Source organism: Solanum lycopersicum, chromosome 4, assembly GCF_036512215.1.
Source record: "Solanum lycopersicum chromosome 4, SLM_r2.1".
Classification (NCBI taxonomy): domain Eukaryota; kingdom Viridiplantae; phylum Streptophyta; class Magnoliopsida; order Solanales; family Solanaceae; genus Solanum; species Solanum lycopersicum.
This window is the reverse complement of record NC_090803.1, coordinates 65,187,794-65,215,434: the sequence shown is the minus strand read 5'-3', so window position 1 is coordinate 65,215,434 and position 27,641 is coordinate 65,187,794. Positions and strand designations below refer to the sequence as shown.

At 33.4% G+C, this 27,641-nt stretch overlaps 4 protein-coding genes across 10 annotated transcripts; all 4 read right to left on the bottom strand.

Annotated features, from left to right (window-relative positions):
* Positions 1–303: 303 nt before the first annotated feature.
* Positions 304–2,701, bottom strand: Phyt4 (subtilisin-like protease Phyt4). Its single transcript, NM_001365696.1, is given in 1 exon segment — positions 304–2,701. A coding segment is annotated over 1 exon segment (2,250 nt). The 5' UTR covers positions 2,662–2,701; the 3' UTR covers positions 304–411.
* Positions 2,702–4,654: 1,953 nt separating this feature from the next.
* On the bottom strand, positions 4,655–7,856 carry LOC115900862 (serine/threonine-protein kinase). Its single transcript, NM_001374391.1, is given in 7 exon segments — positions 4,655–5,047; positions 5,534–5,743; positions 5,844–5,973; positions 6,072–6,242; positions 6,345–6,467; positions 6,635–6,739; positions 7,096–7,856. Coding segments are annotated over 7 exon segments (1,545 nt in total). The 5' UTR covers positions 7,734–7,856; the 3' UTR covers positions 4,655–4,879.
* Positions 7,857–9,054: 1,198 nt separating this feature from the next.
* ALC (transcription factor ALC) lies at positions 9,055–13,787 on the bottom strand. The gene is given in 6 exon segments (NM_001374388.1): positions 9,055–9,384; positions 9,456–9,749; positions 12,817–12,882; positions 12,969–13,034; positions 13,125–13,217; positions 13,357–13,787. Coding segments are annotated over 6 exon segments (945 nt in total). The 5' UTR covers positions 13,696–13,787; the 3' UTR covers positions 9,055–9,297.
* A 2,106-nt stretch (positions 13,788–15,893) lies between these two features.
* On the bottom strand, positions 15,894–21,801 carry LOC101249818 (probable E3 ubiquitin-protein ligase RHG1A). Of its 7 annotated transcripts, none has more exons than XM_069297427.1 (7): positions 21,673–21,801; positions 21,186–21,229; positions 18,146–19,962; positions 17,298–17,348; positions 16,624–16,722; positions 16,413–16,556; positions 15,894–16,302 (listed from the first exon to the last, which is right to left on the bottom strand). In XM_069297427.1, the coding sequence occupies exons 3-7, from the start codon at positions 19,871–19,873 to the stop codon at positions 16,159–16,161; spliced, it is 2,166 nt and encodes a 721-aa protein (XP_069153528.1). In that variant the 5' UTR covers positions 19,874–19,962; positions 21,186–21,229; positions 21,673–21,801; the 3' UTR covers positions 15,894–16,158. The 7 variants fall into 7 exon arrangements, with proteins under 7 accessions (XP_069153528.1, XP_069153526.1, XP_004238139.2 ...); XM_069297425.1 differs by having other exon boundaries at positions 17,298–17,351; positions 21,673–21,798; XM_004238091.5 differs by lacking the exon at positions 21,673–21,801 and adding an exon at positions 21,470–21,576 and having other exon boundaries at positions 17,298–17,351.
* Positions 21,802–27,641: the final 5,840 nt, after the last annotated feature.

The following is a 27,641-nucleotide window of genomic DNA, read 5'->3' as shown; positions in this document are numbered from 1 at the left end:
CTGAAGAAGGTATATTTATGCGAGTGGTTAATATGAACTTTGCCAAATTAATAAGAATACGAGGAATTTGCAGTTTTAGTCACTCCAATATCACCAAATTTTGATTTTGGTCCTTGTAATATTTATCTAACCACATTTAACCTTCAAATTTCAATTACTGTGTACTATTGATCCTGTAATTTTAAATTTTCTCAACATTAATGTATATTAATCATTACACTATTTAATTAGCCATGCATATTTAGGTTTGTACTGTTAGTTACTTCATATTTGAAGATAATATCTGTTCTCACAATCTAAAAATGGACAAGGAACCTGCATTTCATTTGATTGAAGATGAGATATACTTAATCATATATCAGAAGAACCTTTAAACTCATAGTCTAAAAATCCTGACTTGTTTTTTGGTCATTACCAAGTACGGATCATTGGTGCAACCACAATTGGACTTGTTACAGCATGGAGACCAATTACATCCACCCAGGTAAGCGATCCGAATACAACTTCTCCAGTTTTGTTACCACTATATTCAATCGTCAATGTATAACTTAGCTTCTCATACTTGCTGCTGAAGGACAATCTTGAAGGATAAACACTTATGTTTGTGTTCGATGGCACAACCATATTAATAGAATAGTTAGCAGGACCATTGCCAACGTTTGTCACTGTCCTAACAAACTTTTGACTCAGTGTTGCTGCAGTTTCATTAGTGTATAGGGCGATGAATGATGGGTAGTTAAGATCAGAAGATGCATTTTGGCAAGTGTAGGTTGATGATCTTGTGATTGTCAAGATTTGCTTGTGAGTGAATTTCATGGTGCATAAAAGGTTTATATAGTCTTGTGGTGTGGCATCATAGATAAGGCCTGGATTCAGGGCGAAGTTTGGATTAACTAACCCTGCTCCCATAGCCAGAGGAGTCGCGATACTGTAGTTTAGGCCTGAGTCTTTGATGGGAGAATTTGTGTTGTCAATGTTCATGGCACCAGTGATCATTGCAGATCGGATTGCTGCCGGACTCCATTCAGGATGTGCGCCTTTAAGAAGTGCAGCAATGCCAGAAGAATGTGGACAAGCCATGGATGTTCCTGAAATCATCGCGAATTCACTGCTCAATCCGATATCTGGATATATCGAAACTGTATAACTATTAGGAATCCAGGATGCTAAGACTAATGACCCTGGTGCCATTATGTCTGGCTTCAAGATTCCTGGATAGCTTGGTGAAGGACCTCGTGATGTGTAAGTTGCAACGACGGGTGCTGGTGTTGATCTCACAAATGTCTGTTGGAAGCTAATGCTGGCAACAGGGTTGGCACCAGATTTAGCATAACTGATCACAGCTGCACCATCTTCAGGAGTGATAACAACACCAGGATATGCAAATTCTTCTCTCTGGAAAATTCTTGGATCGTCAGAGATGTATATAGCAGCAGGGGCAGAGGATTCAGCAATGGTATTTATTTGATCAAGGAAATTTCCATTTTCACATATGATGATTCCAAAATTGAAGCTGGATAAGGAAGTCGAATTGCAACTCGATATTGACTCGTTGTAGATAAGTGGGAAATCGTTGACAAGGGCGCTAACAGGGTACATTGACCATCCAGTGATCACTTGTCCATTTCCAAGAGTCAATTTTCCTGAGTGGACGCGATCAATAGAGCCAGCAGCAGTAGTCAAGAGCCAGGGGATTCCATTGTGGAGTATTCCAGGAGTGACACCTGCATTTCCTGCTGAAGCAGAAACAAGAACGCCTTTCTCCATGGCACCAAATGAAGCTATGGCAATAGGGTCTTCATACAGTGGAACATTATCAAATCCCATAGAGATGGATATCACATCGACACCATCAGCAACAGCTTGATCCATACCAGCAAGCACATCAGAAGCGAAGCGTCCTTCATCAAAAATGACCTTATACATAGCAAGCCTAGCACGTGGAGCGACCCCTCTTGCTGTGCCAGTTGCATAGCCAAAGAATGAAGCACCCTCGACATAGTTTCCACCAACAGTTGATGAAGTATGCGTGCCATGACCTTGTGTATCCCTGCCTGAATTCATACTAATTGTAATATTAGGATTTGCAGCTTTAACTCCTTTGTTGAAGTATCGAACACCAATTAACTTATTGTTACACATTGAAGCATTAAAGTCTTGTCCAGGCTCACATATACCCTTCCACCTTGACGGAATTTCAGTCATCCCATCATCCTTATAACTCCGACTCTCTGGCCACACTCCAGTATCAATGACACCAACAATCACGTCTTCGCCATAGTGAGAAGCTGGCCATAGCCCTGACTCAGGATTCAGACCGAGAAACTCAAACGTGTGAGTTGTGTCAAGAGTGACCATTTTATCAGCATAAGCCGAGACAAAACCAGGCAACTTTTCAAGAACTTTCAATTCATCCTCAGACATAACAGCACTGAATCCATGAAATGCATTGTCATACGAATAAAGAAGCCTGGTCGGCTTTGTAGAACTTTTGCTTGCTGTATCTTTCAAGTTGACAGTTTCAAGAATTGAAGAGTGCCATTGCTCATGACTAGTAAAAGCTTTCGGCATGAATGACTTGTCCATAGTGATTATGTAAGTGGTTCTTTTTCCCGAAGCTGAATTAGCTAAGAGGAACAATAAGAACAAAAAGAATCCCATTTTTGGATTCACTTTTTTTTGCTTCAAAACTCAATTTCTTGTGTTATTTTCTTCATCTGTTCTGGTATGCACATTATATATACTAATGCCATGGTGCATTGTTAAGCTTTTGAGGTTTATTCTTAAGTTTGATTAGACCCTTTTGTTTTGTTTTATTTGTATAGGTATCTTAATGGTACAATTTCTCCATCTAATCATTGTTAACTTTCTTGGCCGGTCTATTTTGTTATTTCCTAAAACTACAATTCTCGAAATGACACCATATAACTTCAAGCATATGCTAACAAGATATATTTAATGCACATTTTGTCTGGAAACATTGTAAAAATGGACCTAAGTAGAAAATTCCTAGGATGTGACATTCCTTTGGAATTCACTATTTGGCAATCAAGTGGAAAGTCTACATCAAAAGGCTTTGTTGAATGCAATTTGGAGAGAAACCAAAATTATCACCAAATTTTGATTTTGGCCAGTATAATATTTTTTCAAAGCACATCTAACCTTCAATTAATTGAAACATGAACGGTTGATTGTAAATTTTCTTACGGCTAGTTACTTCATATTCGAAGGTAATATTTGTTCTCACAATAGTCTAAATATAACTCTTTTTTTCTATGTAAATGGAGGAGTAAACGTTTCATTTAATTGAAGGTTAAATGTACTTTTAATCATATAGCAAAAGAATCACTAAATTCATAGTCTAAAAATTCCTCAGCTCAAATTATTTTTGTTTATGGCCACTAGTAAGCTCCTTTAATTCTTACTCTGGCAATGATACTATTTGGACCTTCCTATAGGAAAAAAGGAAAAGTGAAAAAGAAGGAACAAAGCAGCAAAATGGTTCACTTTGCATGTGTTGTTTCGTCAAGAGAAAGAGATGGAAAGAAACTTTTTTGTGGTGTAGTCTGAGATCTCTAATTAAGCTCAATCCTTTTTTACATTTGTTTTTTTAAAATAGCATAGTGTAAATGTATTACTTTCTCTATTCTCTTTTGACAAAACCAAACAGTGGAAGAGAATTTTCCATTTTCATTTTCACATGCAGAACTGTTGAGAAAGTCAAGATAGGACTGTATGGTTGGAGGCGCCCCTTAATGTTTGGTCATTTATTACACCAAATTAAAGTTGTTGAAAATAAATAAACACCTTAAATAACTAATAAAACATAACAACTATTTTCCACATCATGACAAAACTAGAAAACATAATTAAATTGATGGGTCCAAAATCTCAAAATCTCTAGCTGTCAAAAAGATCATTTATAGTAGCTGCCAAATATAAAGGACACCGACCTCATTTCCTCCTTATGTAATTTGTAGCATACTCAAGACTTAAGTGCTCATAGGGACACCCCTAGTGGTGGAGCCACCTTTGTTCAAGAAGAATTAATTCGCGGAAATATTGTATCGAGTAAATAGATTTATGTATATGTTATATGTTGAATATTCTTAAGTTCTTTGATATTTACTTGTCCTAGTAAAAGAGTTCCACCTAAGATGATTGAGAAAGATTCAACAAATTTGAACCACTCACATCACGCTATAATAGCGTAGAGCCCAGGGCGGTCCGCCATTACAGTAGGCATCCCATGAAACATTTCAATCAACCCTACCTCAGAACCCAAATCACCAAAAAGAACATTTGTGCTGACCTTTGTCTGATTAAGGAAAAATCAACTGTTTTGTTCGTACATTTGGACTAATTTCAGTTGTTAATTGTTCATGAATCCTCTTTTTATTGAATGTAGCTTTCTGTCGGTGACATTATCTGTCCACTAGAAAATGACTCCCATCTGATATCTGTCCCCAAAAAGACGTACCTTTTTCTTTTCTAATCCTGGTAAAATCCATATAACACAGGTTATTTGCTGTACTTTTTATGTTACCACATTAGGATTACGGTAGATAGTTAGTAGGTTAGTTTAACACGATGTAGTAATAACAGGTCATTGTTAGTGCACATAAGTTAAACTCGTTGTGGTAAAAGCAATACAATACAATCATGTCCTTTCACTGGTAAAATAACAGTTATGTTCAAAGCAAAACTGAAGGCAATTACATACACTAATAACAAGGGCTATGCTACAAAACCTATCAAGACTACTGAATTAACTGAAAAATGCAGAAGTTAAGTGAATGATATTTACATGTGCTAGCTCGAAATGAATGACAGACGAAACAACAGGGTTGGAATTGACCTTGTAACTATGTCGGTGCTGCTAATGCTCATCATCGGTTTCTTGTTTCTTGACCAAAGACCAGTTGGTTTGCACACTACTTTCATATCCACTGCTATCACCTGATTCAATTACACGCTTGTCCATTACCCTCTCTTTAGCACCATCACGATATAAACAACCACCATGCTCCCTTGAAGCCCGTCGCTCCTGTATCAATGCCACAGTTATTCAGAATAAGTGAATGAAACCAAGTAAGGGTATTGATAGAAAACTGATGTGATGATCCTTGAACTAATTAACACAATGCAAAATTATATCAGTGTTGGTCCATGGTGTAATAAAATAGACATCACAACTTTGATCAGATCTCACCAGCACATTACGACATATTTAAAGCAGTCCATGTGCTTGGTAGTTGTTAATAGGGTACGTAAGGAGGTTCATTAATGTGATCTAATTTCTGGTGTAACAAACATAATTCCAACAGAAAAAATCCTCATGTCATATCATGCATTAAGTGATCATTTCGAAAAGTAGATACTTGGGCATGACAACATTTTAGCTAACAGCGCAATTACATCCAAATTAAGTCTTAGATTCAGTTCACATCATTCCATTAACCCAAATGCACAACTCTAGTGACTAATGAATGTGACACTAAATTCAAGGGCCTGAAGGAAAACAAGAGCTTACATCACGAAAGGGAAAGTCATCAGCTTCAAGCATGTGTATTACTTGTCCCATTTTTGGTCTCTTCTGAGCATTGGGATCAACACAGCGTAATGCTACCAAAAGAACACGTTTCAGGGCTCTTGAAGAGGGCTTCTCAGGTATCTTGGGATCCACAACACCCTCGGCATTCCGGTTTGAAACCATTATTTTAAGCCAATCAACCAGAGTTACCTGTGAGCCGGATTGACTAAGCAGAGTCAGAACAAAACTGGAACAAATATTAAAGAGGTTTCCTGAAACTAGGAACTAACATTGATCATATGAGACGAACCTCTCCAGGAGGACGGCTGTAATCGACCGGATTCCTTCCAGAAATGATTTCCATAATAAGAATTCCAAAACTATACACATCACTTCTCTCATTCAACATGCCAGTGCTAGCATATTCTGGAGCAACATAACTGATAAAAAAAGGGGTCATCAGCAATTTATTTCCCAAGAGCAACTCAATATTAGCAACAAAACAATGATAGTGGGTTTTGAAATGTCAAGCACTAACCCGAATGTTCCCATAACCCGAGTAGTAATGTAGCTCTTCTCAGCACCCAAAAGCTTTGCCAAGCCAAAGTCTGACACTTTTGGATTCCACTGTGTATCAAGCAAAATATTGCTTGATTTGATGTCACGGTGAACAACCTTGGGTTCAAGGCCCTCATGAAGATAGGTTAACCTGTAAGACTCACCAAGCTTTAGTTACTCCCTTTAACACAAAGTCCAATAACAATTACCGCTCAAAACAAAAAGGTTAACAAAAAAATTAGCAGTTGTATACCCTTTAGCTGTTCCGAGAATGATATCCATTCTAATTTCCCATGTAAGAGGGCTGCAAGGCCCTACATCTCCATGGAGCCACTGTTCTAAATTCCCATTGTCCACATACTCATACACAAGCATCCTGAAATTGCATATCGACCGTATTGAGCAACTCATCCCAACTCAAGCTCAAAAGCAGAAGTACCAGAATAATTACAGGTCAAAAACACCCTAAAAGAAAATCACCAGTTCGCCACCATAATACTATAACTGATAGTATTAAGCTGCAGACAACTGAAACTGAATTACCTGTGAGCACCCTCGGCACAGTAACCGAGTAACCTCACCAAATTCTTGTGCCGAACCCGACCAATTGCTTCAACTTCAACCTTAAACTCCTTCTCTGCTTGTCCCCTGAAAAGAAAACTACATATATAAACCAAAAGACAGAACTATAATTACTACTTTCTTTTCTGTATTCCCTTCTTCAAACTGCTTTACTATGCTTTTTAAACCGAGAATCTATCAAAAAGAGTCTCTCTATCTTTACAAGGTTGGAGTAAAATCCAAGTATACTCTACTCTCCCCAGACTCCACTTGTGAGATTACACTAGGTATGTTGTTGTTGTTAATCCTATTATGTGAGTAATTAAGCCCCAGAAACCAAAAGATACCACATTTAACACATGAACAATGCCATATTACTTAAAAAAGCATACTTTACATTCATAATCAATTCACAGAAAAGGAAAGAACTTTGAATAGTGCACCTGTTATTGAGCAAATTCTTAACAGCGACTTTACTGTTATCTTCCATAACTCCACGGTAAACAATTCCATAGCCACCTTCACCAATCACATTTTCCTCAGCAAAATAATTTGTTGAAATTTCAAGCTCTCTCAGTGTATACCAATGACCCCACCCCAAATACGAAACCTCCGGCACAGCAATGATAGCCTGCTCATTAGTACGAGCTTCCTCACTACCATGACTAGACCCGCCACCTTGCCCAACCCGACCCGGATTGGCAATCTTCTGACCCTTTCCGATCTCAATGAGTGTTCTCTGATAATCATCCGAATTCTGGGTTTTCTCCTCGAAAGAATCAGGTTCCGGTATCGGAGCCGGAGCCGGAGTAGGTAGTAGTTTCGGGTTTTCCGGCAGAGTTCGAATTGGGTCGACTCGGATTTCCTGTATTTCCTTGGATACTTTTGGGATATTGGGGTTTTTCTTAGCTGAAACTGAAAGGGTTTTTTTACTAGTGTTACGTCTGCAAGTGAACCATATTGATATAAGAAACAGAACGAGCACAATTGCAGCTCCTACACAAATACCCAAAACAACCCATAAACGTAAACCAAAAATTGAAGTTCTTTTAGAAAGTTCATCAGTCAGAAACCCCGACATAGTATGATTCCCTTTTCTTCTTCTTCTCCTCCTCCAGCTCCTGGAAGAAGAATTGGGCGTTTAATTAATTCACAAAGAACCGTTGTAGGAGCAAGACAAAGTATTACTATATGGTATTGGAATAATGCATGTGGCACTATGGACTCTAGTGTTGATGGTAGAGAGTAGAGACAGTGGCTTGTTACAGTACAAGTAATCTGAGAGGAAGTTTTGGGACCATGGAGAATGGGGGTGGGTGGGGGGAGCTGTAATGATAGGACTGGTAGAAATGAAGAAAATTGCCCCCACTGGATTCTTGATTAGTTTACTTTATTGTGACATTCATTAAGAAACGTGTATTAGTATCAATACATGTACGAAGCTATTAATGGACGTAACTATATAGTAAATGGTATAGTTGGTGGCATTTCTTTATTGATTGAATTTTGCCTTTTTATTACTCTCTTTGTCTCAAAGTTTAGTATAATTTAGTAGTAATCAAGTTCAATAAGAGATAAAAGTACAAGGGTATAATTAGAAAAATATACATTTTTTCTTTTTAAGATAATTATTATTGAGACGGAAAGAGTATTTTTATAAGGCTTCTTCTCTTATACATTTTCTATTGTTTGGTTAGATATTTTATTTAAAGACGGGTTGGTGGATACTTTAGCTTCATTTTAATTGAGCTACCACCTTTTTCTCAATTTCCCACTTTGATGATAGTTGTATCACTTTTAGTTTCTTTTTTGGTAATTAAGAGTTGAGAAATGATTAAAAGAGAATGTTGTGGAGTGGGTGATCTAGTTCAACTTATGCTTATCTTTATATTCATTATTATTATTGTTAGTGGACCTTTATTTATTTTGATTATTTTTTTTCTCAATTACTCCTTATTTTATAGTAGAAGATGCTATATCCAATGCTTACATTGGGAAAAAAGTAAATTTTTGTGGCGGATTCCATTAAGTGAAAAGTTCAATTAAGGGAAATAGACCTTACTATAAAAAGAGTTTATACATAGTTCAGGCCTTACAGTTTAACAATTTATTTATAGTTAAGTCCGTCCGAGTAAAAGACGTACCCTCACTGTAAAAGCATACAATTCAAATCCATTAATCACAATTATAGAAGAGAATGGTATCACATATATATGTACCTGTTCGAGTCACGATGGAGGTAAGTGGGAACACTATTGATCCCCCGGAGGATGGAGAAACTTTCAATTGCAAGACATCTGAGATTCTGAAATTATTCAGAAACGGCATATATTTAAGACAGTAGTATATTTTTCATTTTCAAGTACAATTATGGAAGAACTCGAAACGTCACACACTAAAAGTACCTAAAAGTTTGAACAGTTATTTTTTCAACACTAGTTATTTTGTCAAATCCAAGTTTCAACAGTTACAAAAGCATAGTTCTGTTCGTGCTCATTGAGCATAACAATCAAGGATCAGTGTATCTCAGGACCATGAGGCAAATATTTGACTTATGAGATGTACAAACAATTGGAGTTTCACAGTATCAATAGTTAATTCCATCTACACCAACTCCTCGAATATTTGATCCTGTGAAATTTTGGTTAAGACGACACTCCTGATGATGAATTGTTTCCAGAGCAACTCATATCTAAATGCAATCTTGATAGTGTATTGTCTCGGCACATGTCCTGAATAAGTAAGATAATTGCTTTAGCTTTTTAACTTACGAGATCTCAATGAAATACTACAAGCAGCTTACCTTAGAAGATGCTAAATGGTTAAGAAGTCCATAATGATTCTGAATTGTAGTTTCTAAAGCTACAGCGTTTTCTGTGTTATGTGAGGTTATTGTTGGTTTGCCTGACGGATTCTGATTGGAAATTTCAAATGCAGTTTGTGGCATTTCTCGATTCACAGGAAGTGTAGCTCCTCCATTTGCACTCAGCATAAAACTTCTCCCATCAAATTCATTACCAGATGGAAGTTGCACCGACTGCAAAGACCCGGGAACATATCCTGGGTATAAACTCAATCCATTCCTCAAGGTAAGCATCTGAAAACACAAGAGAACAAAAAGGTTCTATTACGCAGTTTTAAAGAAGACAATGCCAGATATGAACTAGAAGTGACTTCATCATAATCCGCATGCGCTTAGACCTCAGAAAGTCACTTAATACTAGTCATAACTTATGACTTCATATATTGCTATCAAACATCAACAGCCCCAGAAAGAGAGCTTGAACATTAGATTTTTGAGCTGGATGGCACAGTGAGGAGTATTTTCTTTGGATTTTACCGTAGTTTTTATTTGCTATATCAAAATTTTGGTATGTTGTTGATTCAGTATATCAAGTGAACTATTAAGTACCTATACTCCACAACTATAAGAAATAATACCTATATGAAATCAAAAGTAATTATAAGATTTTTTGCACTTCTCAATTTCAAGAGACACAATATATGCGAACTACCCACGTGCATCCGAAGTGCCCTTGTCTTCTAATGATCAAAACATCAAGGGATTTAATGATTATACCAAAAGATTACCATTTTCTAAATAAATAACAAGAGGAACAGCTAATTCTTCAAATTTAGCATGAGTATGAGAGGAAACTTGCATCCATCCTGATATCAGGAGGTTTTCTATCTGAAATCATCTAATCAGAAAAGTTTTAGTAATGCATATTATAAGGGGAAAAGCAAAAGAAACCACATTACAGATAAGACTACAAAGTAAATTCACCAACTGACTCTACAAATCAGACAATGACTGAAAACCTTGGTGAGATTTCAAGGATAGAGCATTTCACTTTGCACAAGTCATATCATCTTCTCCATTTCTTTTATATGTTTTATTTAACTTTCATTTGTGAATGTTCCAAATATGGAATCCCTGTTATTATAAATAGGGGTCGTGATAACCCATAAGAGGGACCAGTTTCATAACAAGAAGCCCTTGAATCAATACAAGTCAAGATCAAAACTATCAAAGTGAGATAACCAAACTTGTTTCTTTATGAAATGCCCGAATTGTATAAAGAAAGCTCTTGATTTTTTTATTATTTTTTTATCGGTTCTTTTTCTGAATCACGGAGATTCACGACCTTTAATTATTTTTCAAGCAAAAAATTTGTTGTTACACAATAAAAATGTGTAGCTTAAACCAAAGCAATGCTCATTGCAAGGTAGAAAAATGACTAATAGCATGAGATTTACTAAAAAACAGTTCAAAATGCATCTGTTCAAACTAATGGAGCAATAAGAAACTAGTGAAGTAGAGGGTGCTACATCTCAAACTGTATACGAAACAATTCTTGAATGTAAGAGTTTTTTCTTCTTCAGTTACACTTCTCAATTCAATACCTTTTCCTCTAACCTACTTCAGGCCATGATACTCCCAAAAGTAAGGAGCATAATGAATATTCATGGCCCAACCAATACATACTTTCTCTTAGCTTATCGCACTAATGCTCATAACCTAGTAGACTAGTAGCAATAAGTTTTGCACCTCTTTAGTGTTACCTACTAGCGCAACTTAGAACTCCAAGGATATAAAGAAGGGTTCCAAACCAAAAGTACTCCATTTCATTTAGCATAATTTGGGGTGTAAATAGTTATAAAAATAACTGAAGATGACGAGGCCTGTAACATCAGATGTCAAAGTTGTGTGACATACTTGTCTGAACAGTGTGTTCTATAACCACAGAAATACACACATCAACCTTTTCCATTCCATTCCATTTTGTGGAATATACCTAGATAAATAATTCTCAAAAAAAAAAAATACCTACATAAACATTCTGCACCTGTTTTTGACTAATCTAAAGAGTTGAGAGTAGTATTTAAGCTCTGTCACATGCAGCAGTGATAATATCCAGCTGAGAGAAATGCAATTTAAGATTTATATGTTCTTTATATATTTTTTTTTCCTTTTTCATATTTTTGATTTGATTTTTCAAAGCTCCACTGCCCCTGTTTTTTAATTTTATCAGGCAGAGAGAGGACAATGATACTAGCAAGAGCAAAGTTGTGACATTGTGCAAGTATTCCAATGATAATAGACTCACACCTAAGACACAATTCTCCAAAAGTGGATAGAATACAATATTCATCAAAGATTATGTACGCCTTTTGCTTTTGACTCATGTAGGAAACCACTTCAAATAAATTTAAGTGTTCATTCTTTAATGCCTTAAACTTTTACATGAGGTGGTACACACAAATTTACATCGTATGGGACCAGTTAGAGGTCTCAACCTCGTCTCGCTGCTATCCTTCATAAAAGATTTTTCACTTGGTAGACATTTAAAAGATAATACTCCCTCCATTTCACTTTATATATCATTGTGGGCAAGTATTTTAGGGGGGGGGGGGGGATGCCACATACCAAAAGTACTATTGGATCTTATGATCTTAAACATACGATGATATTTTTGTGCTGTAGAAATGGAAAATTTAAATTATAAGTTCTCAAATATAAAAAGGTGTCTATTCATTACGAAGGAGGGGGTAATAGTAATCTAGCCTGTATGTGTGGGATGGGGGGGTGGGGGGGGTATAGAAAACAAAACATAGATAAAAATGTTCTCTTTTACAAACATAAATGTTTGGATGAGACGATTCGCATAGTTCTAATGAGGGTTCATTAGTTCTCAAAGAAGTTGGTTAAGTACATATGAATCCCTATATTGATATTAATACACTTCCTTCAGGTTTATGGCATGCATTTACAGTAATATCACTCGCAAACAAAGACTTTTCAAGAACTACCACCAAACAATATGATTGAAATCGAACCAAAAAACACTTTTTACAAAAATTGAACATGTAGTAGGCAGATATAAGAGAGAAAGATGGTGTTATACTTTCAATTTCCAATGAAGATGTTCACTTTAAAATAAGTGTATTTATTCCGCGACTTTGTGCTCGGCATTAGGAATTAGAATATATCAGTAACTTTTCTTAACATTATACATTCACGATACACCTTATTACCTACTCCTGTTGAGCCATCACTGCTATAATTCTATCAAGATGTTCTTTTAATGTGTTTGAAAAGATATAACATCTTCTAGACAATGAGAAAGTATAAGTCAAAGGGGATTAACAAGAAGTTTAACCTGAACTTGCAGTTGAAGTTGCTTCAGATATTCAATGGCTTCATCAAGCATAGATGCCTTGTCAGTCTGTGAAATAAATAAAGCTCAATTATGATAGCAAAGAAAAACCAATAAATATAATGATGCTCAAAGGCTGAGATGTTGCAGAATACTTTGTTAGAATTCGGGATTAGGTTCTGCAATGCTTTCAGTTTCTCATTGATCCTACTCCTCCTCCTCTGTCACACAAAAATTGATCATGTATAAAATAGGTAGATGTACTTTTAGGATGAAAACCATCAAATTTAAGATTCGAAATTGAAGCGAACCTTCTCGGACAAATTATGAACTTCAGCAGATCTACTCCTCTTTGAAGAACGTGGATGAGTCGGATCAGATGGCATGTCAAGTCCATCACATTCCTGAACAGATTGTAAAATCAGAGTAAATGAAATTTCCGAATTCTACTAGAATCAATTGAACATAAAAAGGAAAATCAAGGTGAAATTTCCAAAACTAGCAACTTCTATTTTTACAAAATAACCAAAAAAAAAAACTCACCTCGCTACTAAAACCGAAGTTATCAACCTTATCATCTTCCAAAAACTCTCTCCTATTAGCTGAATTCATACCGTCACATTCCCCGAGGCCAGCAGAAGCAAACACATTCTCAACGCCTTCCTTGAACTCGGCAGCATAAAATCGGCCGGGATCGGAGAAATTGAGGCTAGAAGATGACTCAGCCACCGGCGCCGGTACCGATCGGTTATAAAAACCAGCCGCAGCAGTCGCAGAAGAGGAAGCGGACGTTCCTTGAAGAAAATTAAGAAAAAAGGAAGACATATCTTCGGATTCGAGAGATGAAGAAGCGTGAGGGTTCGTTCTGTACGGATCCGCCATTGACAATTACCACCATCACAAAACAATCATCTGCAGAGAAAACTCAGAAGAATCGTATGCGTGTTGCTTTGGGTTTTTGAGTTTTGAGTTTCAACAAAAGTTGGACTACGGAGGACACACTTTATGTAGAGATGGGTGATTAGTTCATCTTCTCCCGCCTTAATTGCGTGATTTATTTGGTTTTGAAAATTGCTTAATTTGAATTTATCACCTGATTTATAAAGGATAATACGTTTAGCGTCCTAATAGATTACTAAATTACACATCACCTCCTTATACTATCAGAATAGGCAAATACAAACCCAATATTTTTCATTTCTATCACTTAAGTCCCTTTTTGTTTATTTCTTTGTTTAATTTGGAATTTGGATCAAAGAATGTGATGAGAAATAGTAGAAAACAAGAATAAAGAGCATGAAATCATAGTAAATTATTAAATTCCTATTAAAATTATCCCATACGTTGACCCTTTTTTTAATATTCAAGTATATACGATCTTCGTTTTAATTCATGTGATATTATTTGACTTGATATGAAATTTAAGAAAGAAATACAGATTTTTAAAACTTGTGGTTGTAAATCATCTCATTAGGGAACGGTGAAAACAATGTAATTTAGATTCGAAATATATGAACGTAACTAATTTGAATTCGTGTTATGTATGTCTATTAAGAGAATTCAGTATTCCTATCAAAAGGTTCTTCATTCTCATAATTGACTAAATTAATAGTACAATCATCTTATCATAGGAAGATGACGAGATAACTCGACTAATTTCACGAATTGTCCATATTTTTTGTGTAACTAATTCATTGATACTTTTCATGTTGATTGAAATGGAGAATATACCAAATAATAGTGCAGTTGTTATAATAGTGCAGTAACAACTAGTGAAGCCTACTCTTCTTTGTGCATAACATAAAATTGATTTATCTTATTTTTTAAAAAAAATATCAAGATTGTGTTAGGAAGTAGTTGGAGAAAACATACAAAAAATCCATGTAGATTTTCTGGCAGAATGATGATCTCTTTGGATTTTAGTCAGCAACCCAAAATTGAATTGAATATGATTTTAGTGAATGAATCAGTCCACCTTTCTTCTTGATAACCTTATCCATTTGGATGCCATAATAACTGGAAAAAATTATTTATTTTGAACAACCAAGTTATGTTCCCGAGGTCGGTGACCTTTCTTATTTTATTATTATTATTAATATTTTTTTATTATTATATTATTTGTTATCGTTACTGTCTTTTCTTCCTTTTATTTTTAACATGTCTTTTTTGCTATTGTATTTTTTCAACTTGATTTTAATAACAAATTTTCAACTCAGACCTCACTGATAAGATTACACTGTACGAGATTGGTTGGGACTTGGTTCAATGGTTTTATTGTCTATGGTTGTTTATAATGAGCAGAAAAAAAGAGAAGGGAGTTGTCAACATTCTTTGTCACCAATTAATCTGTATTTAGTTTTTCAGTTTTGAATTCAAACAAGTGGCCATATAGTTAAATGCTTGTTTTTGCTAGCCATCCTATATATATTTTTAATATCTATACTAAAATATCAAATTGGCTGCCAATTGTATGCTATGGTTACCACTTACAAATCTTTAATAAATTAGTATTATCAAATATGTATAATGGGAATAAAAGAATACGTTACGTCTCTCTTATCTTTTTTTTTCTTCCAACTAGCTCAACTACTCTGCTATTAGATGCGCACTTGCCCCCAACAATCTCACCTTTAAAGTGATTTATGACTTTAAAAGAACATAATTACTAGTAGTGCTTTGAGGTATCCAATATACGTGTTGCACCAACTCAGTCATTCTTAGAAGGACGTAAAGTCAATTGAAATTGAGATCACATGTGCTACACTAGCTCAATCACCCTTAGGTCAGGGTAAAGTAAATTGATTGACACCCTTAGTCAAACTTGTCCTTTGTTCAAAAAGAGTCTATTTACACCCTTTCAAAATACACAATATAGATCGCAATAATTATATGATTCCATGAGAGGGAATCCAGAGAGGATTAGATGTACCTTCTAATGTAATCCCGCAAATTAGATCTAGAAAGGGTATGATACATGTATACAACCTTACATCTATCTTTGTGAGATAGAGAGATTGTTTCCGATGTAGATACGTGCTAGAAATGTATGAAATAGGAAGAGGGTATAGAAAAATGAACCAAAAATATTCAAAGGTATCAATAAATTGGAAAGTAAGAATGTAAATTTCCAAACAACCAAATAATGTATAACTCTTGCCTAATGACCCTAATTGTAGCTAGTGCTTCTTCTATCTCTAAAATAACTCCTCTAAGCAGAGGTCAGAATAAAATTAATGAGAAAAATACATAGATCTTTCTCACTCAGAATGAACTCATGGACCAAACGCGTAGACACGCTTTGTGTCAACCTTCCATGGTCCAACTGGTACATCAAACTTCCATGGATCAATGTTTTCCTGAAGTATTGAGTCCTGTTGTTTTGCAAATTGGGCACAAATTCTTCTGCATGAGCCATTGTTTAACGCAGTCGGCATGAAAATCATGGCCACAATCCAGCTTCCCAAGATCCTCACCATCCTTGTATTCTTCCTGCAAATTGTAATGAACAAATTAAGACTCTTTACTCTTAAGGTGAACTAAAATTAGATCCCCAGCATATGGTGATTCGACTCCTAGTAGAATAGTATTGAGTTTTGTACCTGACAAATACAGCATGGCTCAGCATCCTTGGTTTCTTCTGTTCTAATGCTAACATGTTTCCGTTGCTTCAGACGATTCAAAATGGTTTCTTCAGTCAGCCCGGTGCAGACATTCCCTATGCGCTCCTCAAGCGCCAGTAGTTCCTGTAAATCAGACAAATTAGTACGTATTTCATGGATGTGAAAATGTAGTTATGTTCCCTGTACTAACCTCATAGGACATGTTATCAACATCAAGACGCATATCGCGATGGCGATCCTGAATATCCACCATCCCAAAGAACCCTGACTGATCGAGGATCATAACGTCCTGGAATACAAGGAAGATTTTAATTTCAGTATACACTATCTTATAAGCTAATCAATTACATCCTATACTCTTCATGTCCCATCAGGAAAATATTTTTTTGTCAATTTGTAACAATGCTCGTGATTTTGTACCAACACCCACACTAGGTTATAAGGAAATGTGAAGACATATCCACCAACGCAAAAGCAAATTAGACAATCATTGGCAAGGAATCTGGAATCCGATAAAATCAAAAATCTATTTCAAATAACTTACGAAAACGTATATAGGAATATAAAGGAGGCGTCCTTGATACGATCGCAAGGCACAAAGAGGATGGAAGAGGGGTATAGGCATTAAGCACACTACTCATATATTGGAATTCCACTTCAAGAACACAAAGGGTCAGGCCTAATAAATGGTTTTATACACATACTATGAACTAAACCACAATAGAATAAAGTCATACCTAGATGACATAAAAGATCATGCACCTAGTATAACTAAAAGACACATGAACCTAGACAATTGAACATTTAAGTTGTCTACTTTGTATAAACTAATCAACATATCCAAATGGCTTCAAGAATTCTAACCTCAAATCTTAAGCTCTCTCCCCTGCGCATTAGATCCAATACATTGCGAATCTGCTGAAATGAAAAGAAAACAACTGTAAGTAATTGAGAACAAACAAAAAATCACAACATGCAAATCAATTGACATATATAATGCATATTTTCTAATTCTTGTGCTTTTACAAATAATTTTTGAATCAAGCTGACTCTAACAAAAATATTCCAAAATGCAAATAGACATTTAGTTGCTCTTTCTCTTTTTTGAGCATCTAGCATGTCCTAAATTTGGTGATATTAAAAACGGTACTTTGTTCAGGAAATGACGCTTAGCTTTACAAGTTCGTTTACCACAATAGAATCAATCAGCTCTTTATGTGCGAGAAAATAAAGACAGCCCACAAAAGGTTTTATGCTGACAAATGCCGAGCATGCAAAACTTATTTTTGGCAGGAGCAATAGAACTAGGGTATATTATTAACCATGAAGAAGGCTAGAAGAGCATCTTACAGTAAGTAGTTACTCTGGATACCAAAAATCTAAACTTTCAGAACTAAGCTGGGAGCAATTTGGCATAGGACTACGGTAAAACAATGGGGAAAAGTAACTTGAAGAGGAACATGCGTTTACAATTGAGCAAGTTTGTAGTTGCTCCACAGTTCTTAAATTCAGATGTATTACAAAGTTCTTTCCTACAGGTAAGCAAGCTTCTAAATAATGAGTGCTACAACAGCCTCCCACCCACCCACCCACCCACCCCAAAAAAAGAAATTTTATGGACCTGTAAAAAGCCTTGAAGGAACAACATAATTTTATACTGCCAAAACGAGAAATTACAGAATATTGGACCAATAATGAACCCAGTATCATACCTCGGAAACTAGCCTGCCTCTTCCTTCACCGGCAGCAGCCAAAGTCCTCCAGGAATATGGAACTCCCATTGCACCATCGAGTTGTCTCTCCAACAACAATGCTGACCTCGAACTTGATGGACGATGCCCGGGATGGCCAGAAAGCCCCATCTCCTGTGAGGTAGCAGAACTCAAATGTGGCGGAGTGTTACCATTGTGACTTCCAGGTTCACTGACAGCTGAAGACAACATAGATCTACGAACATATTCTGAGAGTCGTCGAGGATATTGCTGAGGATTTCTTTGTTCCACCCAACCAGGAGAAGAGGAAGGGGCTACTGAGCTAGGACCACTCCGAGAAGAAGATGCAACATTTCCAGCAATGGAAATATTTCCACCAGCTAAACCCCAGTTGACAGGATTTTGATTCAAATTTCTCAAGTCACTAGCGGGTATGAACATTGGATGCTGCGAAATGTTTCTGGGCACACTTCTTGAGCTTGGTTGTTCATAGGCTGCAGAATTCCTCTCAAGAAAAACAGAATAACTTGATGGACTGCCAGCTCTTGAACTAGATGAATCCCACCTCTGTGCATTTCGTCGCAGAGAAGGAACCGGCCCCGCAACTGGCTGGCTTGGGGGACTTACATTATCTGCAGCAGAAACAGACCTCGAATCCAAAGACTGATTAGAAGGCAGCCTCAATGCGTCCCAGTCAGACATGGTAACATTTCTATCATTACCCACAGTAGGAAACGTATTGCCAGGAATAGGAACTTGCTGATGAGAGCCATTGATCCTAAGCCTGAAATTTCTACGGTAACTTTCTGCTCTCCTTGAAGCAGGCAATGCAATCGGACCTTCCATAGTGGTGCCACCCATAGTGAGCCCAAGTCTTGGATTTATCTGCGCTGGCAAATTGATGTTTCTTCTACTTTCTGTTGGTGCAGAGCTATTAGCACCAGCAGTCAGATTATTTGGAGCAGGTATAGAACGCCATAAGCTGTTTAGAAGATAATCTGGACTTCCACTTCCCGAAGATTGTCCCAGATGTCCTTCAACTGCTTTTCTCTTACAAGCCATGCGTCGACCATCCAGTGTACAGCCTGGTCTGCCATCACTTTCATCCCTCAGAAACCCATTAGTTGCAGAAGTCCCAGCAAGGGGAGCAGAAGAAGTACTGGCGGTTGACATCCGTTCTTTTCCTGGTCCATTAGACTTGAATGTTGGGGTGCACTCCATCACTTCGCAGTCATCATCATCATCTTCATCGCCATCACGCCCCTCATGTCCAGCACTTCTACTTAGTTCATTTGGAACAGTGCTAGAAGTAGAAGCTTGAGAAAATAAAGTGTTGTTAGCTAACTGGTTATTCAAATTTATTTCAACATCACCCAATGAAAGAATATTGGAAGACCCATAATGCTGTTCAGCAGAGAAGTGAGAAGGCCCAGGACGGGCACTCATTGTAGTATTTTCACTACGACTAACACTATTTTGTGTATTGGAGGAGCTGGATTCTCCTAAATTCCATCCAATTACACTCTGCCTTTCTTGGTTTGCATGACTAAGAAATGGTATGGTTGTCTCATTGGAAGGTACCATATAATCTGGTAGCCGATTTTGTGCAGGATTTCGCAAATTATTCCAACATATCTGCTGATCTATACCCCCATCACTCGATGTTGAACCATGAGTAAAACCCAAAGTTTCTGGCAGGGATCCGATTGCACTCCGTTGCCCTTGCATTAGGCCTATAACTCTATATTCACAATCTCCAAAAGACAAAGATAGTATTGTAGTGACAGCAGGGTCTCAAACTTCACTGCTAAGCAGACCTGCCAGCAAAGTAGAAACCACATTATTGTAAGGTTGACGTTCGTCAATAAAACGTGAGAACAGAAATTCTTATCTCAATGTTGAGAAATATTAGATAAGGAAAAAGAGTGAAAAGAAAACACTATTTGATTTAGCAAAAAAAATCATTCCTTTTCTTCTAGTTGCACAAGACCACAGAGGCTTTAGAGTTCATGCCATCAATTGGCAGATGAGCTTAGTACCAAGCTTTCAACACTGCATTCATATATGGCCAAATCTCATAGATGTCACAAGTTAGAACATATCATCCCCCAGAGATATCTTTCTAAACTTGTTGCTATCAATGAGATTTTTCAAGCCAGATATGAGTACCTCCATGTCAACCAAAGCAAGGTACTCAATGTGCAATTGACGTTATCACCATAAACATCACAAAAAGTAGAAAACAACAAATAGATAATCGCCTTGAACACAAAAAGTGGCTGTATTTGATAAACTTTGCCAGTGCAATGAATGTAGCTAATCTCAGTTACACTGCGGCAATAAGAATAGTTCCACCAACAAAAAATTGTAGACACATTTTGATATCACAACCACTTCATATACAAAACACTAGTATGACAACATGTGTAAAAAGGCTGTCTTTAAATTTAAGCAAGGAGAAAACGGATCATCACCAACCAGAAACCACCATTACACTAAAAAAAATTGAAGCTTCCCCTTAAGCCCACCCGCTTAAAATTAAACATATATACTTACCAATAATCGGAGACTCAAACTGTATATACTTGTAAACATCAGAAAAACCATTTTTCTTGACCAGATACTAAGCAAATCTCTCTAAAACCATTAAAAACAGATCTTTAATAAATATCAAACATCAGAAAAAGCTATCATCTTTAAAAGAAGAAGCTGGTTTAACAATAATCAAAACATCCCCCTCTAAATCAGCTCAATGTAGAACAATAAAAAGTCCAAAAACATAAACTAGCAGGTGCAATAACTTTGTTATTCTCCTTAATTTCTTGGAAAAAAGACAACTTTTTGAACTGAAACACAAGGGGTTCTTTGAATCATCCATCCAATGCATATAGTCAAACAAACAAACAAAAAAACACAACTTTTTTTATAGATATCTCAAGAAAGAATTTGCAGATAAACCCAGAATCAAGATGAGGTAAAACAAATCAAAAGCAACCAAAAAGAAACTGAAAAACACATGAAAAAAAGAGTAAGAATTTACCTCCAAAACATCAGCAGATGAAGCAACAGATCTAAAGTCACCACCTGAAATCCAAAAAAACAAAATTGAGTTACAAACAAAATCCTTTCTTTTCTTCTTTCTGCACAAAAATCCCAGATAAAAGAAAAGAATCAATCAAACATACAAAAATCACCTCTTTAACACTAGATTAATGGAGAAAACAAGATGAGATTAGAAAGAAATGGTGGGTTTGTGAAGAAAAAATAAAGAGGAAAAATGAGAAAACAAGAATGAGAAAGAGAGAGGAAAAGAGGTGGCCTGACCTGGTGGACTAAAGAGAGGGGACAATAATCTCTAACACAAAACACCCCCTTTCACACCCTTTTAATAAAAGATTTATAACCCAAAAATCAAATTCCAAATTAAATGATACAAGGAAAAAAAAATGGATTCTTTTTTTCAAAATAGGTAAAAAAAAATAATCTTTTTTTCCAAAATTATAAAATGGCTTAAAGTAATTAATTACCATTGAGTGTGAAACTGTGATTTGATAAAAAGAAGTCTCTTTTCTCGAGGCGCGCCGATGGGAAAAAGAAAAAGGAAAATAGTATTCCTTTCCTTCCTCACAGGACAATTTAACGATTTAGGGATCGTTTAATAGATTATTTTAAATATATATTTATATTTTTAAAATATTAATATTATTTTTATACATCGTATCGAAAGATTTTTTTTTAATATCGTGAGAGTGTCTCTCTCGTTTTCATCTTCACGCCAAAGCACCTGTCCCTCTTTCTAATCACATGTCTGTTTTTGTACTCTTCTTCTTTTTTTATTTAACGTCTCCCCCGGATTTTATGTGTATTTTCAGTTACAATTTCTTTTTCTTTTTTGTTATACAATGGATTTTCAATTTATTTGGTTACTTGTGGTATTTGAACCCATTACTAATTTCATTTATTTATTTTTTTAATATTTAATGTAATTTTGAGAGTGAAATTTGAATTGTTATAATTTTATGTAGGAAATAATATGATTAGAAATATATATATATATTATTATTTGAGTCAAACATTATTTTTGGAATACTAATTTTATCATCGGAATTTGCTTTCCAAAATGTTGTAATTATTAATGTTGCAAGGAAGATGTTGATATGATTTTTGTATGTAAATATAAGTTAGGAAAATTAATTAATTTTGATATTATTTTTAGCAAATTAATGAAAATATATATTACCGAGAATTTCATTTTTAAATATGACTTTTTAGGAAAAAAATGAACTTTATTTTATTATAATAATATTAATAATAATATATTTAATGTAATTTTAGGAGTGAAGTTTGAACTGTTTTTATTTTGTGTATGAAATAATATTTAAAGAGATATATATATTAGGAATGTATATTATTATTTGAGTCAAACATTATTTTTAGAAAATTTATTAATAATTCTATAATCGGAATTTGCTTTCCACAATGTTGTTATTATTAATGTTGCAAGGAAGATGTTGAAATGGTTTTTGTATGTAAATATAAGTTTTAGGAAAATTAATTAATTTTAATATTATTTTTAGCAAATTAATAAAAATATATATCATCGAAATTTGATTTTTAGATATGACTTTTTTAGAAAAAATATGAATTTTAATTTTATTAAAGGCTGACAAGGAAGGTGTTTGAAATGATATCTACATGTAAATATAAGTTAGGAAGACTAATTAAATATTATTTTTAGAAAATCTTTTAAATTCTACCATCCAAATTTTATTTTTAAAATACGATTATTTTAAATTTTTGATTTTCATTGTCACTAAATGCTGACAAGGAAGGCGTTGGAATGATATTATACATTATACTTATGACTTTTGAGTTAGGAAGACTAATGTCTATATTATTATTATTATTATTAAAGTTAATTTAAACTAATAAAATATTAATTGTGTGTTTGTAAAACGTTCATCTGGATCTTCTTATAAAAATGATAATGTATTTATTAATATAAACATTTGAGTTATTTTTATTTCAAAATGGTAAAATATTTTTATTTTCTTAAAAATTTTAATATTATTCAAATAAAATAGTAAAGATCACATACAAACCTTACTTAGGTAAACGCAATTACAAGTATTATATGTATTAATTGGAAAATGTGAGTTATGCCAATTATCCACTTTGAAGACTTGGTAATTTCCGTCAAATATAAAATTAGTTTCTTTCGTTTCAAATGTTGTTTACTTACTTGGGTGGTTTGCTTTGACCATATAAAAAAAAGTATACATCAAAAAAATTAATTTTATGCATTATTATCTAAGTTTTTAACTATTTTATATTTTTTCATATCGAAATCGATATAAAATATTATTACTTTCAATATTTATAGGCTATATAAGAGCATCGAAAATGATAAAATGTTTTTCATATTGTTACTCTTTTCGTCTTAAATTATCCAGTCTTAAATTATCCAATTGAAAAATCAAAGGGCATATTAATATTATAGTATTCATATGTTCACATTTTAATACAATGAAATGAATTTCTGATCATTATAACCAAGAATAATGTAATGATCATACATTATATTCTCAATAATCGTAATTAGTGAAGGGGCAGGATAAGAGTAAAAAGTAGTGTGAATAAAAGAAAAGAGGAGATACTTAATTAAGCCACAATATTGCAAGTGTTAAATGATCCAAACTACTTTTATTTTAATTGCTTAGACATGGGATCTAGTCCTAAGTGGCCCTATAATAATATTTATTTTTTCAAATGTTTATTTGGCCATTGAGATGTTATTATTATAACAATAACAATGAAGAGTTTTAAAAATCGATTTAAAGAGGACGATTTGCATATAATTTTATTATTATCTTGTGATGATAGATATATATTGTTTCTGATAGATCATCAAAATAAGTACAAAAAGAAACAAGTTATACTGAAAGTAATGTAGAAGAGAGCATTAACAATAACAAAACAATATAATCATCAAAATAAAAAAATAACATGAAATAATAGAACCAATAAGGAATGTGATAGAATGAAAAACTGATAATCGGTAAATACTCTTTCATCCTTAATTTAATCAACCTTTATCTTTAAATAGATTTTTTGATATAAATTCAGATTCAATCGGACTTACATAAAAAAAAAAAAAAATTGGAGGATTTGGAATATGATGGTTTAGGTCATGGAGAAGAAGCATCCAATCTTTTTCCCATATACTTGAACAAACCATTACGTAATGGCTGATTGGAAAAATATATACTAAACTCAATTAACCAAAAAAAATAAAATAATGAATCCAATAAGCTATAAATCAGTCATTATTATTATTATTAATTATTTTTGAATTTTTCTATGCCATGTGAGGTCAGATATGGTTGGCAGAAGAAAAACAAACCGAGTGATTATTTATTTTTTTCTTCTTAATTGTCTATTTGAAAAAGTTGAAATTAGTTGATGTTGGCATCTTTTTAATTAATTTTTTTTTTTCATATAGTCTCAAACTAACTTAGCTAGCTTCCTATATCTAGTATATTAGGTGTCGTTTAAATATGTTTTTTTGATCTAATTTTTTGAAAATTTTATTTTTAGAATAAAGTTGTGTAGTTGAGTGAGTTACCTTTTAGAAAAATATTTGCAAAGTAGTTGTATTATTATTTGAGGAAAAGAAAATTACTTAAATTGGATGGTGATGGTTTTTGTATGCAAAATTCTCTCCTTTCACTAATATTTAAAAAAGGCTATAAAATTGCCTATTTTTTTTTTAAAAAAAAATTCATTAATTAAACTTAATAGAGTTATTATAGAGATCAATTTAGATGATACGGTGTTTATTTCCTTCCGATTAAACATAAAAATAATAAATATGGAAATTTAAGTAGAACAATAAGTTTCTAAAGTATTAAACTCACAATTTTTTTCTCGCTAATTGATAAGCTAGCTACTCCATAAACTTCTCTATATCCAAGAAAACGTATTTAAAAACTATATAATAGTAGATAAATTGAGAGTCAATTTTATTAATATTCAAAATTATATAAATTGAAGTAAATCAATTCAATATTTAAATTTAATATAATTTTCTTATATTAATATAAAAAATACATTATAACAATTTGTATAATTTAAATATGAGATATTTATACTACTTTGACCAACGTAAGGATCGTACTCATCTTGTTTGCCTTTGCATTAATTCTATTATATACCTAGTTAATGCATTTTTCCTTAGTTGGTAAATTTTTGGCTTCCACACTCATTAATCTATAAGACCAATAAATGAAGAATGCTTGAATATATAGTTGACATTCTAATATATGTATATCCATTCAAAAGGTTTAAAAAAAATTACTTTTTATATTAAAGATATTATATATATATATATATATATATATATATATATATATATATATATATATATATATATATATATATATATATATTTAATTGTTCATTTTGGTAATAAAAGTGAAAAAATTGAATCGATCAATAAGTCGAATCAAAATAAATATTCTTGGTTTATTGTTATTGGATTAACGGATTTTAAAAGGTTTAACGAAAATAAATTATTGGGTCATCAATTTGATTTTGGTGTTTTAATACTAGATTATTCAGTAAATTGATAATTCATTAAGGCTATAATAATTTACTATTTCACTCCTACTAAAATATTGTAAATATTAATATCAACACCTTAAAGATTACTTTGTTTGCCTGTTAACCTTCAATTACATCACAATTACTTTGAGTTCACAAGAAACAAACTCTTTTTTTAAATTTTTTGCACTTGTATAATCATTTTAATGTTAGTTAATATTACTTCTATTTTATGAGCATTATGTAAAATTATGTTATTGTCCTATCATGCCAAATTGTTAGAGAAGTTGTATACAATATTTATTTTATGAATATTTTCTTATTAGTTAAATTGAAAATTAAAAATTAAAAATTGATAAGGTATTTTATTAATTGAATTATTAATTTAACATATATAAAATCGAAAAAATAATAAAATTAAATTGATAATATATCAATCTAATCAACACCGACCCATGCACACCTAGTCACCCCGTATTAGCAAATCTTATTTTATTTCAACACTAGTTTTATCATTAAAAAAAACTAAATATACAAATAATTAAATAAAATAACAATAATCAAAATTTAAATAAGTATAATACATGTCTCAACTTACGTTATCTAGAGTACGTAGTAAACTACAATTAACTAATACACGACCTAATCTTTTTTTTTTTGACTTAATTATAATAAAATAGTCTAAAATTTAGTTGTGGACTTGTGAATACATTTTTACCATCATTAAGTATTATGTTTCACATTGAATAAAGGACTCATATATAAGTTTGACCAACTTAAACAATTTGAGTTGATTTATGAGATTTTAAGTAGTTTTTTTTTTATGATTGAGTATCAGTTATTATGTACCTCAATAGATTTTACACGATATATGTTATCTTTCATCGGAAATATGTGTCAGGTAATTTTATCCATCAGATTAAAATAAATGAAAATAATCACCAAATATTTTTTTCCGTCAACGTTAAGTTTTGATTTGTTTCTCATTCCCTTTGCTACCCTTTTTGCTTGGAAGATGTGTTCATTGATTGTAACATCCCAAGGATTTGATTAATTATTTTTTATTAAAAAAAAATGACCTTAGGTTCGATAATCTCACATTAATCATGTGCTAACCATACGAAATTTCTTGGATGGTGTTTTGTGTGAGACAATAAAAATGTTCAAACACAAGAAACCCTTCACCAATTGTCCTTATCTTTTGCAAGATTCAAGAATTAAATTGATTTTTTTTTTTTGGAATATACAATTAGAGGATATATTAAAATAAACACGTTAAAGATGGGGTCATCTTATTAATTTATTTATCCTTTCAATTTGCTCGTATTGTAACCAATGATCAAGAATTTTTCTATCACCTTTTTATTCTATAAAGTTTGGAAAGCATGTTACCAACTATTTTGATCCTTTAAGTATATATTTTTGGTTAGATTTAACGAGAATTGTGAAAAAAAAATTTAATTTTTTTTTTATCTGATATGAAAAATCGCAATACAAAAACTATATAAATACGAAATGATCGAAAACCACATAGAAACCATTTTTAGAATTTTAGCTTCTATTTTTTAAATCGAGACTGATCGAAAGAACAAGCTAATTTAATAAACAAACAGTTATTGTACTCTCCAAATATTAATTCAAATCAGAACAAAAATCTATAGCCAAAAGAACCCTAAAAATTATGAGTATAATGTTGCAATTTGTACTAAGATTATTACATCCTGCAATTAGGTGTAAATATCTCTAATTAGACTATAGAACCTCTAATTTATCTTAAAGACAAGATAATCATCATTACTTAAAAATTAAAATGTAACATATAAAACATGTGGGTCGACAAAGGACAAATTTTGGAGTGTAAAAAAATGATATTGGGGGTGACAAAAACATTTGC

Coding starts and splice junctions, on each gene's coding strand:
- LOC101249818 (XM_069297425.1), bottom strand. CDS start 19,873: ATGCAAGGGCAACGGAGTGCAATCGGATCCCTGCCAGAAACTTTGGGT. Junction 16,723..17,297: donor GAGAGAGCTTAAGATTTGAG/GTTAGAATTCTT, acceptor CTTGTATTCCAG/GACGTTATGATCCTCGATCA. Junction 16,303..16,412: donor AGCCATGCTGTATTTGTCAG/GTACAAAACTCA, acceptor TACAATTTGCAG/GAAGAATACAAGGATGGTGA.